Source organism: Hyperolius riggenbachi, chromosome 7 (assembly GCF_040937935.1).
Source record: "Hyperolius riggenbachi isolate aHypRig1 chromosome 7, aHypRig1.pri, whole genome shotgun sequence".
Classification (NCBI taxonomy): domain Eukaryota; kingdom Metazoa; phylum Chordata; class Amphibia; order Anura; family Hyperoliidae; genus Hyperolius; species Hyperolius riggenbachi.
In genome coordinates, this window is record NC_090652.1 from 269,685,962 (window position 1) to 269,701,861 (window position 15,900).

A 15,900-nucleotide genomic window follows, 5' to 3' on the forward strand; every position below is an offset into this window, starting at 1 on the left:
ACAAGTCCTTGGTGGAAAATCTACAAATAAAAGCAACTAATGTTACACTTTTCCACCTTTAGGACCCTGCTGCCAACAAGAAAGGGAAGAAGGAGAGGATACGGTGTTATTATACAAGTAGTGCCCAGTTAACAAACGAGATAGGCACTGTAATTTCGTTCTTAAAGTGGATCTGAGATAAACCTTTACTCATTGCATAATTGTGTTCCTTTCATATAGTTTATAGGGCATTCCTCAAGCCAAATACTATTTTTGTTTTGTTCTAAAACTCTAATTCCCTATAAAACTAAACAAGCCTTGCCCACAGCTTTTCACAGTGCCTTGGCACTTTCCTCCTCCCTCCTTCCCTCTGCCCCTGAAATCTCTGGCTAGTAACCTACTGCTCCTCCTGCCCAGACTGAGCTCCCATAAGCCCTTGCTACAGTGCCAAGTAGGAAGAAAAAAAGGATGTGCAATCTTGCGCTGACGCAGGTGAATGGTCAATGTGGACCGCAGACTGATCACACACTAGCAACTCCTTGAACACTCGGCTGTGAGCGAACTATTGAAAAGGAAAGCGAAAAACAGGAGGAGCGCTCCGTAGTGTGATACCTTTTAATTAAATGAAAAACTGCGCAATTAAAGTTACACTTAGTAGATGTATATGGACAATAGGCATTAAAATTGGCATATAGCCCAGAGAAAACATCCCCTCATAGAAGCAGAACCTGAACGTTAACTGACGAAGGCGTGGATACGCCGAAACGCGTCTTGACGTAACCTGCACACAGTCACCTCGAAGAGATACCTGCTGTCCATTTACCATCTGGATCCTTGCTGCCGCTGGCCACTGCAGCTTCAGGTTCTGCTTCTATGAGGGGATGTTTTCTCTGAGCTATATGCCAATTTTAATGCCTATTGTCCATATACATCTACTAAGTGTAACTTTTATTGCGCAGTTTTTCATTTAATTAAAAGGTATCACACTACGGAGCGCTCCTCCTGTTTTTCGCTTTCCTTTTCAATAGTTCGCTCACAGCCGAGTGTTCAAGGAGTTGCTAGTGTGTGATCAGTCTGCGGTCCACATTGACCATTCACCTGCGTCAGCGCAAGATTGCACATCCTTTTTTTCTTCCTCCTTGGCACTGTAGCAAGGGCTTATGGGAGCTCAGTCTGGGCAGGAGGAGCAGTAGGTTACTAGCCAGAGATTTCAGGGGCAGAGGGGAGGAGAGAGGAGGAAAGGGGACTGAATTTACACACAGGCAAGCTGATAGCATCCCCAGCCCTCAGCCTGAGACAAACAGAACATGACTGCCCTCATTTGTATCACAGGAATAAATAATCATAAAATGTTGAAGCTGTTTGCAGCTAGATTTGCTGTATAAACTATCTAAACTTTAGATAAGATGTATAGACAAGTTACTTGTTATAGTTAGTTTTTCATCTCGGATCTGCTTTAACCTGAAGCTGTGCATAAGTCAAAACAATGTGCCAGCTCTGCCCCCTGTGCCTCCTTCATGAGCAGTAAACACAACGTGTTTAGTGGCGCCCCACTTCCTTAGGTATAACTACCGTAATTTTGTAAGTGAAGCATGTAAGCTTAAACAATCTATTCTCAACCTTACATTTCTCACGGCGGCAGAAAGGAACATTCTAACCCCTAATCCACCTGGAAAACCATCAGTGAAGAATCAAAGGGGCACCAAGCATACAATGTTATTAGTTTTAGAATAAAGGCTATTTATAGACAATTATGTGGATCAGTAGCATTTTTTAATTTTTTTTTCCAGCATTAATATGCGAGATAAAGGGAACCACAAGAGTGGGGTTTAGTGCTCAATAAATTTAGTTTTATCTCATTAACTGGTTGTCCTCTCGGAAGACAAGTGTGCTTACATTCCTTGTTTAATTTTAAACATTTATCCTTTAGAGGTGCCTCCAACACCTTCAAAGTTACTTAAAGAGACTCTGTAACAAAATTTTCAGCCTTATTTCTTCTATCCTATAAGTTCCTATACCTGTTCTAATGTGGTCTGTCTTAAAGGGGAACTGAAGTAAGAGGTATACGGAGGCTGCAATATTTATTTCCTTTTAATCAATACCAGTTGCCTGGCAGCCCTGCTGGTCTGGTAGTATCTGAATAACACCAGAAACAAGCATGCAGCTAGTCTCGTCAGATCTGACTTTAAAGTCTGAAACACCTGATCTGCTGCATGGTTGGTCAGGGGCTATGGCTAATAGTATTAGAGGCAGAGGATCAGCAGGGCTGCCAGGCATCTGGTATTGCTTAAAAGGAAATAAACATGGCAGCCTCCATATACCTCTCTCTTCAGTTCCCCTTTAAGGTGCGTACACACGCACTACAGAAGCCAACGAAGGGTCCGTCGGACCCTCCCGCTGGGGAACTTTTAGCAGACTGTAGTGCGTGTGTACGCACTGTTGGCGGACTGATAAGGCTGTTCGTGAACGATCCGCTGAGCGGATCGTTCAGGAACAGCCTTATCAGTCCGCCGACAGTGCGTACACACGCACTACAGTCTGCTGAAAGTCCACCCAGCGGGAGGGTCCGACGGACCCGTCGTTGGCTTCTGTAGTGCGTGTGTACGCACCTTTAATGCAGCCTTTCCTAGTTGCACAGTGGCTGTATTATCTCTGTTATATAATCTAATCTTCTTTCCTCTGACGGCTTTGTCGGGCTCAGGCACTCTGCTTGTGATAGGATAGAAGCTATACACACCCTCTCCACGCCCCCTGCAGGATGTGTGAGTCACAGACTGAGCTCCTCTCAGCCTATCACAAGCTGGTTAGCAGCCATGTCTTTTGTTTGTAAACACTGCCTAAAACTGGCAATTACAAGGATCGCAACAGGGAGTGGAAGAAACAGCACAGATGGGCCCAGGAGAACATAATGAATAGAATGGTATACTTTTTATTGTAAGAATTTTAGAGTACAGATTATCTTTGAGGTTGTCATCTGTAATAATGTTTTGTTTATACTGCTAGTTTTTCTTTTGGAGAGAGTCCTTCTATAAAACAGGCGAGAGCCTGGCTGTTCACATGGAGATGGGAGTAAATTCTTCACCCACCCAAGCAGTAGTTAGTTACCTTGGTAGTAATCTGTGTTTGTCAGTAGATTTGCAACTGCTCAGTTGCCCCATAATTCTTAAAGAGAACCCAGCACCATTTTTAGCACCTAGGGCATACATGTCAAACTCTGGCCCACGGGCCAAATCTGACCCTCAGGGTCATCTAATTTGGCCCTCAAGTAGTTTCCCCACTTTTGCATTATGTTTGGCCGACTCTAGTCCACCAGGGGAGATATATTGGAGGTGAAGCCCTAGGATCACCAGGGAAGCCATATGGTGGAGGGAGGAGGAAACAGTAGACACCAGGGAACTGTATAGGTGAGGGAGGGGGGCACTAGACACCAGGGAAATGTAGGAGAGGTAGAGAGGCCACTAGACACCAGTGAACTGTGTAGGGGAGGGAGGAGGGCTACTAGACACCAGGGAACTGTGTAAAGGAGGGAGGAAGACTACTAGACACCAGGGAACTGTGTAAAGGAGGGAGGAAGACTACTCAACACCAGGGAACTGTGTAGGGAAGGGAGGGGAGCCATTAGAAACCAAAGAACTTTATAAGGGAGGGAGGAGGCCACTAGATATTGAGGTTTGCCTGCTACTTCGTGCCAGTGTTCAATTTTGTCCCACGTTTTAGTTTGAAACCACGGACCTAGGGCATCTCAATAGCACATTAAATATGCATTCCAACAATGTGGCTCGTTAATACAAAAACACCTTCAATTTTATCTCTTCTTTTCACATTTAAAAGTTCAGCAGAGGATTTTAACACAGTACCGTACTTCTGAGGCCTACCCGAACGCAGAAGTTTATGGGTTCGAAGGGGCTGGTGTAATTTTTTATTGTACCCATTAGCAGAGGGCAAACAAAAGCTTTCATCAGCAGGGGTTTGTGGAGATAGGACATGGTGCCTCAAAGAGTTTAGAGAAGTCACAGATGCTATATTCACACCTTCCCCTGGATAAATAATGGGCAGCTAGAAGAGGAGGGTGGAACATGGCAGCTCCTATAGCAATTAGAAACCAGGATAAAAAAAAGTGGTGCTTGGTTCCCTTTTCTAGCTACTAAGTCAGACACTTCTGGCTTTCTTCTGGTCCTTTTCCTCCGTATTGTCTAAGCCCATCTCTGTAGTTCCTATCTCCTTACCCCAGTAACAAATGTCTGCTTTGCACCTGTGGCCATTTTCAAAAAAAACTTTGCTTCAGAACTACTTCAAACAGTACATAGAAGAGGGAGACTGCTACACTCACATAATATCCCAAATGGGAGCAGGGAAATCCAAAGCCAGAAGATCCAAAAGTAATGGTAAAAATCCCGCTGCACCAGATGGTAGGGTGAAGTGAAAAAAATCTTTATTCTGTTACTCCATATCAATGTTACAAATAAAAGCTCATGCGTATCGGAGCAGTAGATGGCTCCTTAATCATAGCTTTACTTTTGGATCTTCAGAACTACTGGTTCTATTAAAAATGAGAGCCGATGCACCTCAAACTGATATTTCCATTCAGTTCCTGTTAGAAACAGGAACTTTGTTGGCAAGACTTGCATTTTTTTGTGTTTGTACACCTGTTATGCCATTGTGGAAGGGGGGGGGGGGAAGGGCTGATCTCCATGCTAAATGTATCTACAAAGAAAACAATAGCAGAATCTAATAGGAGTATCTACATCCAAATACAAGAAGTAAGCAGTAACACAGGCAGGAACAAAAGCCTGAAAAGGGTATATAACCCATGTATTTATTCTATTAGCTAGCATTTACCTATAACTGAACTGTACATTTTCAGTGTACTCTAAAGTTCCATACATACGTATGAGGGATGATGCCAGAGAGGGATCGGGACACGGTACTTCGGGTGACAGAGCAGACCAGAGTTTGTACAGAAGGGGGCCCATAGCATAGATCATGATCTACGTACCAGTAAATTGCAAAGGACTTCTGTGTAGATCCCAAACCTCCCACCTCCCGCACAGGTGGTGCGATGTAAGCCAGAAAAAGGGACAACCGAGAGCCCACTATAGTGTAGTATCAAAAACAGTAGTAATCAAATCAAAAATAGCTTTATTGGCATGACCAAGATTCATACAGGCATTGCCAAAGCATGGGAATTATGGGGGACAAAGAAGTGGGTGGGATAGGGGTACCATAGGTAAGCAGGCCGTGGACATATATGGATAGTGAAGAAAGAAAATCTCTTTGGTATATTGCTATCTGTGAAAACTGTATTCACTTTCAGACAGGACGTTGATAAAACTTTTCTGCAGCAGAGGAGGAAGTCATAATTTAAAGATTTCTCCCCCACATTGTGGGGAATAGTTGCAATCTCTGTTAAGTAATAATTGTCTTTACATCATGTTTCTGGGACCACCAGAGTTCATATGTAATCCATGTAGATCCCTGAAGAAAGAAGTGAGATAAAACATTCTCCATAGTCATTGAGAAGACAAGAAAACCTGATAGAAGTTATAGTTCTGGTCTGCTTTTAGGCTTAATGCTAGGTACACACCATACAATTTTCTGTCAGGTTTACCTGCCAGACCAATTATATCCAACATGTCCAATATAAATTTCGATAGTTTTTTTCAATTTTTTTATCGTTTTTTTCGATCGATTTTCGAGCAGTTCTATGAAAATCGATAAAAAAACAAAACAAAAAAAGACTGGAAAATGTTTTTAAAAAATGTTCGAAAATCAGATCTCACATGTTGAAAATAAACTGCCAGAAAAATTTCATGGTGTGTACCTAGAATTAGACCTCTGCTAGAACAGTCACATGATCATATCCAGCAGCAGAACCAATGACCTTTGGGAAGGAATAACTGGGAGTGACTTGGACAAACGTCCAGTCCCATTAAAAGGCCTGTACAACAGTGGGCAGAGCAAGACTGCACTCTGGGTGTATTAGTTCTCTTAGAAAAGCACAGTTGCAGTAAGGGGAAGTTGAGAAATGCATAGCTCTTACTACAAAACTGCTGAAACTGTGAGATTAAACAAGCTTAATTACGGTGCTAAGAAAGCAGCATCTACACATGGCTGTTATTACAACTGAGACAAAGTTTAGCTTTACTAGTGACTAGTACAGATGGCTTCCTAATACTAGCAGCTGGTGGGCTCTTGCAGGGTGATGATAAAAGGCATGCTTGTGTAAACAACATTTTTCACATCCCCACTAAGGAGTAACAAGTATAAATATACAGCATGCAGCACTATTTCACAAAGCCATTCACCTCACGACTTCCTGCTAGTTTCAGTTATAATTAAAGGGCACCTGAACTGAAAGGGATATGGAGGCGGACATATTTATTTCCTTTTAAACAATGAAAATTGCCTCGCTGTCCTGCTAATGCTCTGCCTCTAATGGCCCATACTCACGGGCAACTTTTTGGCCTGTCGCCAGCACACATGAGCGTGTGTGCGACAGCTCGTCGCCAGGTCCCTCCGCATACACACGGCGGAGGGACCTGGCAACTGATGCGGCGGAAGCTGTCGCTGTTGCGCCTCCCCCCGCCGGAAGCCCAATGGATACTTATCTTGTTGCTGTCGCTAGTCCGCGTACTCACGGTTCAATCGCCCGGCGACATAAGCGACAGTTTCGGGGTGCACGCCCGGGCAACGCCGCATACTCACAGGTGACCTGACGCTGCAACACGCGCGTGCCGCGTGTTGCGGTGACATTTGTAGCCCGTGAGTATGGGCCATAAAGGCCCGTACACACCCTGGATTGATGTTGCAAGACCGGGGTTAAGAGCCCAGTTCCTCGGGCGACATCGTAAGGCTGGCTGTGAAGACGTTCTGTTGTAATGTGGGGAGGCGGAGGGACAACAAGGCGGTGCAGAGGTGACATCACGTGGTAGGCGGAGTGAGCAGCGAGAACAAAGGTAGTGGTAGTCTTTTGGTCAAGGTAATCTGTCTGGCGGATAGCGTGCTGGGCGGCAGTTGCTGTACACAAGCCGGATTATCGGCTGAGGCGGTAGTTTTCAGGCAACTTTAATCTAGCATGTGTACAGGGCTTAATACCTTTGACCACAGACCCTGAACAAGCATGTAGATTAGAGGTTTCTGACTGAAGTCTGACGGATTTGCCTCATGCTGGTTTCAGGTATGTGATTCAGACACTACTAATGCCAGAAAGATCAGCAGGACTGCCAGGCAACTGGTATTGTTTAAAAGGAAATTAATATGGCAGCCTCCACATTCCTCTCACTTCAGGCATGCTTTAAGGTAAAATTAAAGGGGAAAGGGCAAGGAACAGATCAGGATTTACCATGCACTCCCAGATGTATATGTGCTACTCAGGAAATCCTGAATAAAACTACAGTAAATAAAAAGCCAATCTTTTCTCTATTGCAAGGAAGTTTTCACATTCCCACCTATTCTGCTTTGCAGTGGGTGCAGCTGATGGGCAGAACCCCATATCTGTGATTCAATCACGAGCCGCACAAAACTGGAACCTCAGTTCACAGAGGAGATACCCTTTACAGTGAACCAGAGGTGAAAATAAACAAATCAGATAAACAATTTTATTTATCCTCCTGCTCCTAAATTTACTTTTTTTTTTAATTTTATTTTTTTTAGCTATCCTATGGTTTTATTTTATATTTAAACATTTACAAAGAAGATTGAATGTTTAGTTGCCTCTGCTCAGTGGCAGTCTATTAGGTGTCCCGGAATTCAAATAGATGAACTGTTGAGCTTTTTTTAATCCTCTTCGGCTCTCAGTATTCTGCCAGGAAAACCTTTATGGCTGTAATTTGCTTATCAGTGAGGTTTACTATATTCCTAACAGGTACCACAAAACAGAAGCTGTCACTTCCATGCCTAAAAATTATTACCTCTTTCAGGCAGCAAAATACAAGTAAAACAGCCTGGTTATTTATATGTTTTGTATTGTACGTACGCATGTTTATCTTATTATGTCACACGTCGCCTCAGGTACAGTTTAAGGGAGGCTGTCAAAACAGGCGTTATCCAACACCTCCAAGAGCCCCGCATGCAGTGATGGAGGATGCTGCAATCCAGTCACTATGAGCAGCAGTGATTCTGGGCTACACTTATTATGGCTGACATTTCAAGACTTGTAACAAAAAACTAGAGCAAAACTGAAGCAGCTGCTCAGAGCAACCAATCAAGATTCTTGCCTCCTACCCCCCCACACCCCCCATTCCCCCCTTAAAGCAAAGGCCCCGTTGCAGTCACAACCTCTGCATCCTCTAATTGTGTGCCACTGCAACTTGGGTTGGTGGAAAGATCATGCTCAAGCAGAAAACTCATCAATTACTGATTAGGACACCATGTCCGCTAGATTGATCGAGGGAACACAATCTGTTTTAACAGATTTCCATCCGACTGAACATTATAATTGGATAGGACGCCTACTCAGGATATTGAGTAGCGCAAGGCCAGCTAAAGCAAGAAGACTACTTCAAAAATCACTGGGGCCCCTGAACCAGAGCAAGAGCACCCAAAAGCCAACCTAGGTAGCTGGCTGGGGCCTAGTAAGTGTCAGAGGGCTTAACTGCCACTTTCTCTGCCCCATTTCCCACCTTAGATTGCCATAAGAATGAGTCAAAGCTACTACCTTGCCTAGGGCCCCATTTTATCATAATCCATCATTGGGCCAACCTTCAACTGCTGTATCAGCTCTTCACCATTTCTGTGCTGGTAATGATCACCTCTAGTACAGTAATTGACAAGACTTTTTCCTAAAAGGATATCAGAGGTGACATGTGACATGATGAGATAGACAGAGGCGCTCAAACCTATTGCTTGACCCACTGAGTTGTGCTCCCATTTTTGCCTGAGGAAGCGGGGTCACCCCCGCGAAACACATTGCATTTGTGGAGTTGAATAAATGATCTGTCAATTCTGTTTTATCAAGACTCAAGTGAGTTTTTTTTTTTTAAGAGGGAGGCGAGTCCACCTTAACATCCCCCTCTGCTTTTAAGCGGTTTTTAAAACGTTTTACTCTACTCTGGCGCCTTTGCATACTGAGTTTTTGCTGATGATGAGATAGACATGTGTATGTACAGTGCCTAGCACACAAATAACTAGGCTTTTTTTCTTTCTCTGCCTGAAAGAGTTAAATATGTAAGTGGCTGACTCAGTCTTGACTGACAGGAAGTGACTACAGTGTGACCCTCACTGATAAGAAATTCCAACTATAAAACACTTTCCTAGCAGAAAATGGCTTCTGAGAGTAGGAAAGAGATAAAAAGGGTCAATAGTTCATAGATTTTAGCTCTGGCATACCTCAATGAATGTGTAATTGAGCAAAAACATTAAAACAGTTTAAATCTTAAAAAGTAGATTTAAACAAAATAAAACTGTGAAATATCTTTTAAAAAGTCATTTTTAGAAGAAGGAAGATAGATACAATCGTTTATTTCATTCGTTTATTTTCGCCTCGGGTGTCCTTTAGGGCTCGTTCCCACTATCGCGAATCTGCATGCGTCCAACGCATGCAGATCCGCACATGTAATGCAAGTGGATGGGCCTGTTTCCACTGTAGCGTTGTTGAGGTGCGTTTTTTTCAGCGGTAAAAAAACGCACAAAAGAGCCAACGATTTCGCCTGCGTCGGGAATCCGTGCGAATCGCCGCTAATGTATTTAATAGTAAAAACGCATGCGTTTGTTACATGCGTTTTTACCCGCGATTTCGCGTGCGATTTCGCACCTTTTTCAATTTTATTTAGCCCTGGCAGTGTCATGGTTAATTTCGCATGGCACCCTGCCATGCGAAATCGCATGCGAAATCGCGGGTAAAAACGCATGCGGAAACGCATCCGCATGCGTTTTTACAAGCGTCGGAATGCGGCCGAAATCGCGTCGCAACAGTGGGAACAAGCCCTCAAAGCGTAAGGGTTTCAAGTTTAAATCTTGGCCAGAACACTATCTGTATGGAGATAGCTTGTGCTCTCTGTGCTTGCACAGGTTTTCTCCCAGCACTCTAGTTTCCTCCCATACCCCCCAAAAATACTGGTACGTTACATAGTTATTTGGGTTTAAAAAAGACATACATCCATCGAGTTCAACCGGAAGTCGATGGACGTTAATATCAGCACTGTAAATATACAATGATAATGCAAAATCACTGACTTTTAATTTAGTGCTTCCAACAACCCAAAGCTACACCCTTCACGTCCCCGGCCCTACCTGATGTACCCAGGGCTGTGGAGTTGGAGTCGGGCAATTTTGGGCACCCAGAGTCGGAGTCATTGATTTCATAAACTGAGGAGTCGGAGTCAGGAGTCGGATGATTTTTGTACAAAATCCACAGCCCTGTTAAGTATTAGACTGAGCCATTTTGGGTACCCGGAGTTGGAGTCGGAGTCGTGGTTTCATAAACGGAGGAGTCGGAGTTGGAGTCTGAAGATTTTTGTACCACCTCCACAGCCCTGGATGTACCACTCTAAGGCCCCGTAACCCCAAAGTCTCCAAACCCCCATAATCTTGCAGATAATTTCCTAATGGTGCTGGCCAGCCAATAATTAGTACAGGGTGCCCAAACAAATGAGCATGTATCTCTGCCCTGGATCTGAGGGGTCCCTTTTAAATTTTGTTGGAACGGCAACTGCCCTGCTCCAGTTTTTATAAAGCAGCCCCTACATGTCAGCGCACATCCCCGCTCTTTGCACTGTGTTAATTAGTAAGTCAGGAAGCTTCCGAGCTGTGGGGCAACAACAATACAATTAAGTTTTTTCAAGCTGCAGGCGGTGTGGGGGGTAATGCAGAACACTTCACTTCTTCCTAGTATGGCTGCTCTTAACTTTTTACACATTCTGTGTTTTTTTTCCTCTGCCTTTGACTGTGATCTTCCCAGAGACTCACTGCTGTGAAATGCGCTGACACTGGTACTTTCTTCATAGCTTTTTCTTTTTCTTTTTTTTTTCTGATGTCTGCCGGCAATTAAAAAACAATGTGCCTTCAACGACTTCTTTCTTAGCTGTTCCTATGAATATGTATGCTTAACCCCTGCTGCACCGGAGGCTGTCATGGCAGAAATGTTCCCACGGGGGTCACTGTTTTGCAGTGCTGTGATGACACCAGCCTCTGGAGTGTAGGAAGCTAACTTAACCCCTTCCTAACTTTTATAGGCACCACATAGGAGGAGACTGAAATTCTCCCGGCGTCTTGCTTGCCAACTGTAGAGTTGTCAGGCAGGTTCCGTTCAGCCACAATGCTGTGTAGCAACCAGTAAGAGACATTTCTGTGCCTTTTTTTTTTTAACCCTTTCTATACTGACCAAGAATAAAATCTATCATCTTCCTCCAGCCAATCACAACTCTGTTCAATAGCCAGACGTCCCTAAGGCTCCCTGCACACTGCATGCAATTCCGATTTTTAATCATTTTTTACATCAGATTCCGATTTTTAATAGTTACTGCATGCTGCGTTTTTTCCTCCGTTTTTTCTGTTGATAGCATTCAGGGAAAATCGGAATTGCAAATCGGAATCGCAAAACAGATTTGCAGTGTGCAGGGAGCCTTACAGTTATTTGTGATTTTCTATTTAAACCAAACTGTGTCCAACTTGTAACACACCAGAAAGAGTGAGAGAGCTATGGGGAGGCAGCCATATTTATTTATTTATAAACAATACCAGTTGCCTGGCAGTTTTCCTGATCCTCTGCCTCTTAAGCCTCATCTACACGGGTAGATGACGCTCCGATCCGGCGGCTCGATTAGCCGCTAGATCGCCTCTTCCGCGTCCCCACTCGCTGCGCGTGCGCCGGATTCGATTCCCCGCTCGTCCCCGCCGGCGCCGCTTATCTTACGCTCGATTCCCTGCCATTGTCCCCTCGCGCGGTACGACCAGAGAATCGGTGGTGGGGAGATCCGTCCTGTCGGATCTTATCAATTGAGCCGCATAAGTGGCTTGATTGATATGGAACATCGCCGCCGCATCTACGCGTGTATGCCCGGCTTAATACTTTTATCCATAGACCCTGAACAAGCATGCAGCAGATCAGGTACTCTGACTCAGCTGACTCAGGTTTTATTGGATAAGCTGCATGCTTGTTCCAGAGATTTGACTGAGACTACTTATGCCAGAAGATCAACAGGGCTGCCAGGCAACTGGCATTGTTTACAAGGAAACAAACATGGCAGCCTTCATATCCCACTCACCTCAGTTTCCCTTTAAAGCTTCACAAACACGGTTAAAAAATAATAATAATTTAAGAACTTAGGAGATATGCCGCTATAGCAGGGTATGAAACCCCCCCTTCTAAAAAGATGCACTTGAAAAAAAAATGACAGTTAACACCTTTCACTCAAGAGGCACCACCCCCCATAATACAGACAGCCATGTAGGTTAAACTAATATTTCAACTGCCAGTTCAGCAGGAACCTGTGACACTGCTGTATCGTGAGGCACACAGGTCTCCAGCCAATCAATAAGCTGCTTTCTATAGCATGTAGGTGCAGAAAATAGCTACAACCACACTCTGTGGTTACCTTCTCTTAAAGTGAATCTGTCACAAAGAACAAAACCTCTAGGAGAGAAGTCCAATCCATCCTCAATGATTAGGAATGTGATCCACAAGTCTGAGGATGACAGCTTTCATCAAAGGCTTCTCACATAAGCGTTATATACTGCTTGACTACTCCCCTTTAAATAACCATGGCTAAAAAGGTAACAGTCATGAGGTCATGAGTCTACACACAATATGTTTTTGCCATCAGTTTGCAATGAAGAAGCCCGGCAGTCAACATCATCACCAGGATCATCAGTCCAAGTAACAAAACGAGAACTTTCTTTGAACCAAATTGTCACCTGCCCGCCCATCACCCCCCTCCCCCCCAACTGCCAAAAGTGTCAGAACTCTCTAACAAAACTAAACTCAGTCAGAAACACTTCAGCAAAGAGTTAAGCGAGACACAGCTGCAGTTTACACAATCTGCAGGCATTTTCATTCATAGCCAGCACCCACTGCTCTTTGATCCCAGGCACATTCTGTTAAACAATGTGGAGCGATAAGAGAGAAAAGAGCAGGATTCTGGGGCACTCACCATTTTGGTTGGGGTCCGGCAGCTCCGAGACTTTTCTCAATGGCATTACAGCTGGGTCTCCAGGCACTCGGGGACTCTCAACATACTTCAGCTTCCTCATTGGCCCTGCAATGAATAAGGATTGGGCATGTCTTATTCTTCCGAGATGGGATGTGAGAGAGCTTCATGACGCGCTGACTGAGTTCTCACAGCCAGCTTAGGCAGAAAGAAAAGGAGAAGAGCAGGAAGAGGAAAAAAATGCCTTTCTACAGAGAGACAGAGGAGCAGGGCGCTCCCAATGACAGCCAAGGGCTGCATCCACAGTCATTCCTGGTATGTAAACGTGCCCAGGAAAATGACAAGCAATTAGCCTTCTAAGAGAGAGAGCCTGGAAGCCTTCCAAAAAAGGGGAAATGCCACGGCCACACCACTTAGTAGCACTTACTTTTCATTATTAATCAGGCGGTGATAGTTCTCTTACATCAAAAGGTGGCCAAAGTCTGGCTGCAGCAGAGCATTCTGGGACTTGTGTTCTGGGAAACCTACAGGTTTGTTTTTTTAATGATTATTCTAAACAGCCAGACAAAACACAAGCTTGTTTGTTGCTGATGTTATAATGTTGTTGTAACATTAATGGTTTGTTATTGACTAGATTACTATCAAGAAAACTCACCATTACTCTGCCAGCAATTTACAATCTCAATAAAAGATCTACCAGCTGTAACAATTATTTTTTGTTCCATTCACATTAGAAGTGCTTTTCTGAGCGTTTTGCGATTATCGTTTTCTAAAATCGCTCCCATTCACTTTCATCTACTACATCGGGTGGCCTGAACCCAATGCACGGCAATGGAACAGTTACCATTGCGTGCAGTGCGCGGGGAGCAGTGTGGAGCGATGTGAGAATCTGCAGAATGCTTCAGATTCTCGCACAGCCGCATCTGCCCGCCGTCTCCTTCAATACAATTCCGCATTGGGAGATGCGGAAGTGACGCGGATGTGATGCGTATCCGCATCGGCTCCCATCCACAAATGAAAAAGGGCACAAAGTGAATGGGAGCGATTTTAAAAAATGCTAATCAATCGCAAAACGCTCAGAAAAGCGCTTCTAGTGTGAATGGATCCTCAAAGTTTATATTTGCTTACGGTGCTTTGTACTTCTCTCCATGTTCGGTTTCACTTTTTGGCTAGGTGGGAGAAAAAATTGACTTAATTACCTGGGGCTTCTTCCAGCCCCACAAAGCCTTTAAGGTACCTCGGTCCCCTGTAATGAATTAAAGTCCGTGGCCTGGCAGGGTTGCGCACAATAGCACATGCACTGTCCTGGCTGCATACCTCCTTGATCGTGCCCCTGTATCCGAGCATGTACGGTTACGAGTCTTTACATACTGTGCATGCGCACAACACTACCACTTACGCTCCCCTCAATAAAAGGCTATGATTAACGACTTGAAAGTCTGAAACATGTCAGCATGTTGTTTCTTGCTGTATTGGGATATGTCCTAAATAAATTTGTTTTCTGCTGAGATCAAGTGCGGACCAACTGACTTTTGTCCCTCCCTCAATACCACTGTGGCCTATGGAGAAAGCGACCTGGCACAAGGGGGTAAGCTCTTCCTGCCACACTGAATTCTGTAAGGGGGCCTGACAACCATGTATCCTCCCTACTACTGTGGCATAGGGAGAGATGGAGAAGCATAGACTGACATTTTCCCTCATTCCCAAATTGCCTTGTCAGAATGACTGAGGTCAGACTGACACTGACCGTCCCTACAATCAAGGCCTATGGAGGGAGACATGAACTACTGGCTGTCTGGAAGGAGGTTTGGTTGAGATGCTGCTGAGCCTATCATTGTGTTTATCCGAGAAGAGGTGTTGCCATTATGAGAGGGAGTGTGTGTGACAACCAGGCACTTGGGGGGGGGGGGGGTAGCATTTGTAAAATAAAAAGATTAAACATTTCATAAATGATTAAGTTTAGGACACTGTGTAAAGAGATTAGAACCTCTCTTGGGTTTTTACCACTGCCTACATTCCCACCGGAGACAAATAATAGCTGCCAAATTTAGTAGAGCAAACTTTTGTTTTTCTTAACATCTTAGTAAGGGGGCTTTTAGGACCATTGTAGTCCCTTACACACTCCAATGAGTTCTGGGTCACCATGAGCTTGCTGGTTAGTCTGTGCCTCTCGGATTCAAAAGCCCTACTCCATAGAGCCAAATTAATACATGCCATGCACTGATGAGGATCAAACAATCCGAAACAGTCTGTATGCATGTTGGATTATTATGGCTCTGTACAAATCAACAAGCTGACACATCATTACATTCCAGCGGTTCTGGAGGTGTGTTTAGCTTCCAAGGGTACAATGGTTAATTTGCATATATTCAGCAGTGTTGCTCTGGGAGACATCTCAAGCTCACTCCAACCTGAATTATCGCAAATTCTTTCTGTTTTAGGAAAGCAAACTTTTGTTTTTCTTAGTAGAGGCTCGGGTTCCCATCTGCACAAGCAGCAGTCTGATCACGTGTGGCCAGTGGGAGCGGAAAGTGCAGTGTCCGCTCCAATGGTCCAGCTGTAGCCTGGGGCAGATGTGTTACCCCCACAGGCTATATATGGAGAACGCATCTGCCTGTCCGGGATTATTGGTCTGTTGCAGGCTGACAAGTGTAAACGGTTCCAGTATATAAAAAAAGGAGCCGCTCACTGTCAGTTTTGCTATGCAGTAAAACGGACAAAATATGTCAGCCTACCACACAGTACGCTGAACAACTGATGCATTTTAACTGATCAGTTCTCCAGCAGCAGTGCATTGTCATAAAGCTTTCAATTAAAATCTGTAGATGTGTACTGA

At 44.3% G+C, this 15,900-nt stretch overlaps 1 protein-coding gene across 5 annotated transcripts in view; it reads right to left on the reverse strand.

Moving 5' to 3' along the window:
* TANC1 (tetratricopeptide repeat, ankyrin repeat and coiled-coil containing 1) overlaps nucleotides 1-15,900 on the reverse strand; it is a 324,590-nt gene that overhangs the window by 153,033 nt on the left and 155,657 nt on the right. For all 5 annotated transcript variants that reach the window (XM_068245707.1, XM_068245709.1, XM_068245710.1 and 2 more), the window contains one exon: nucleotides 13,068-13,172. In XM_068245707.1, coding sequence (XP_068101808.1) covers nucleotides 13,068-13,172 — 105 coding nt within the window. The remainder of the gene's footprint in view (nucleotides 1-13,067; nucleotides 13,173-15,900) is intronic.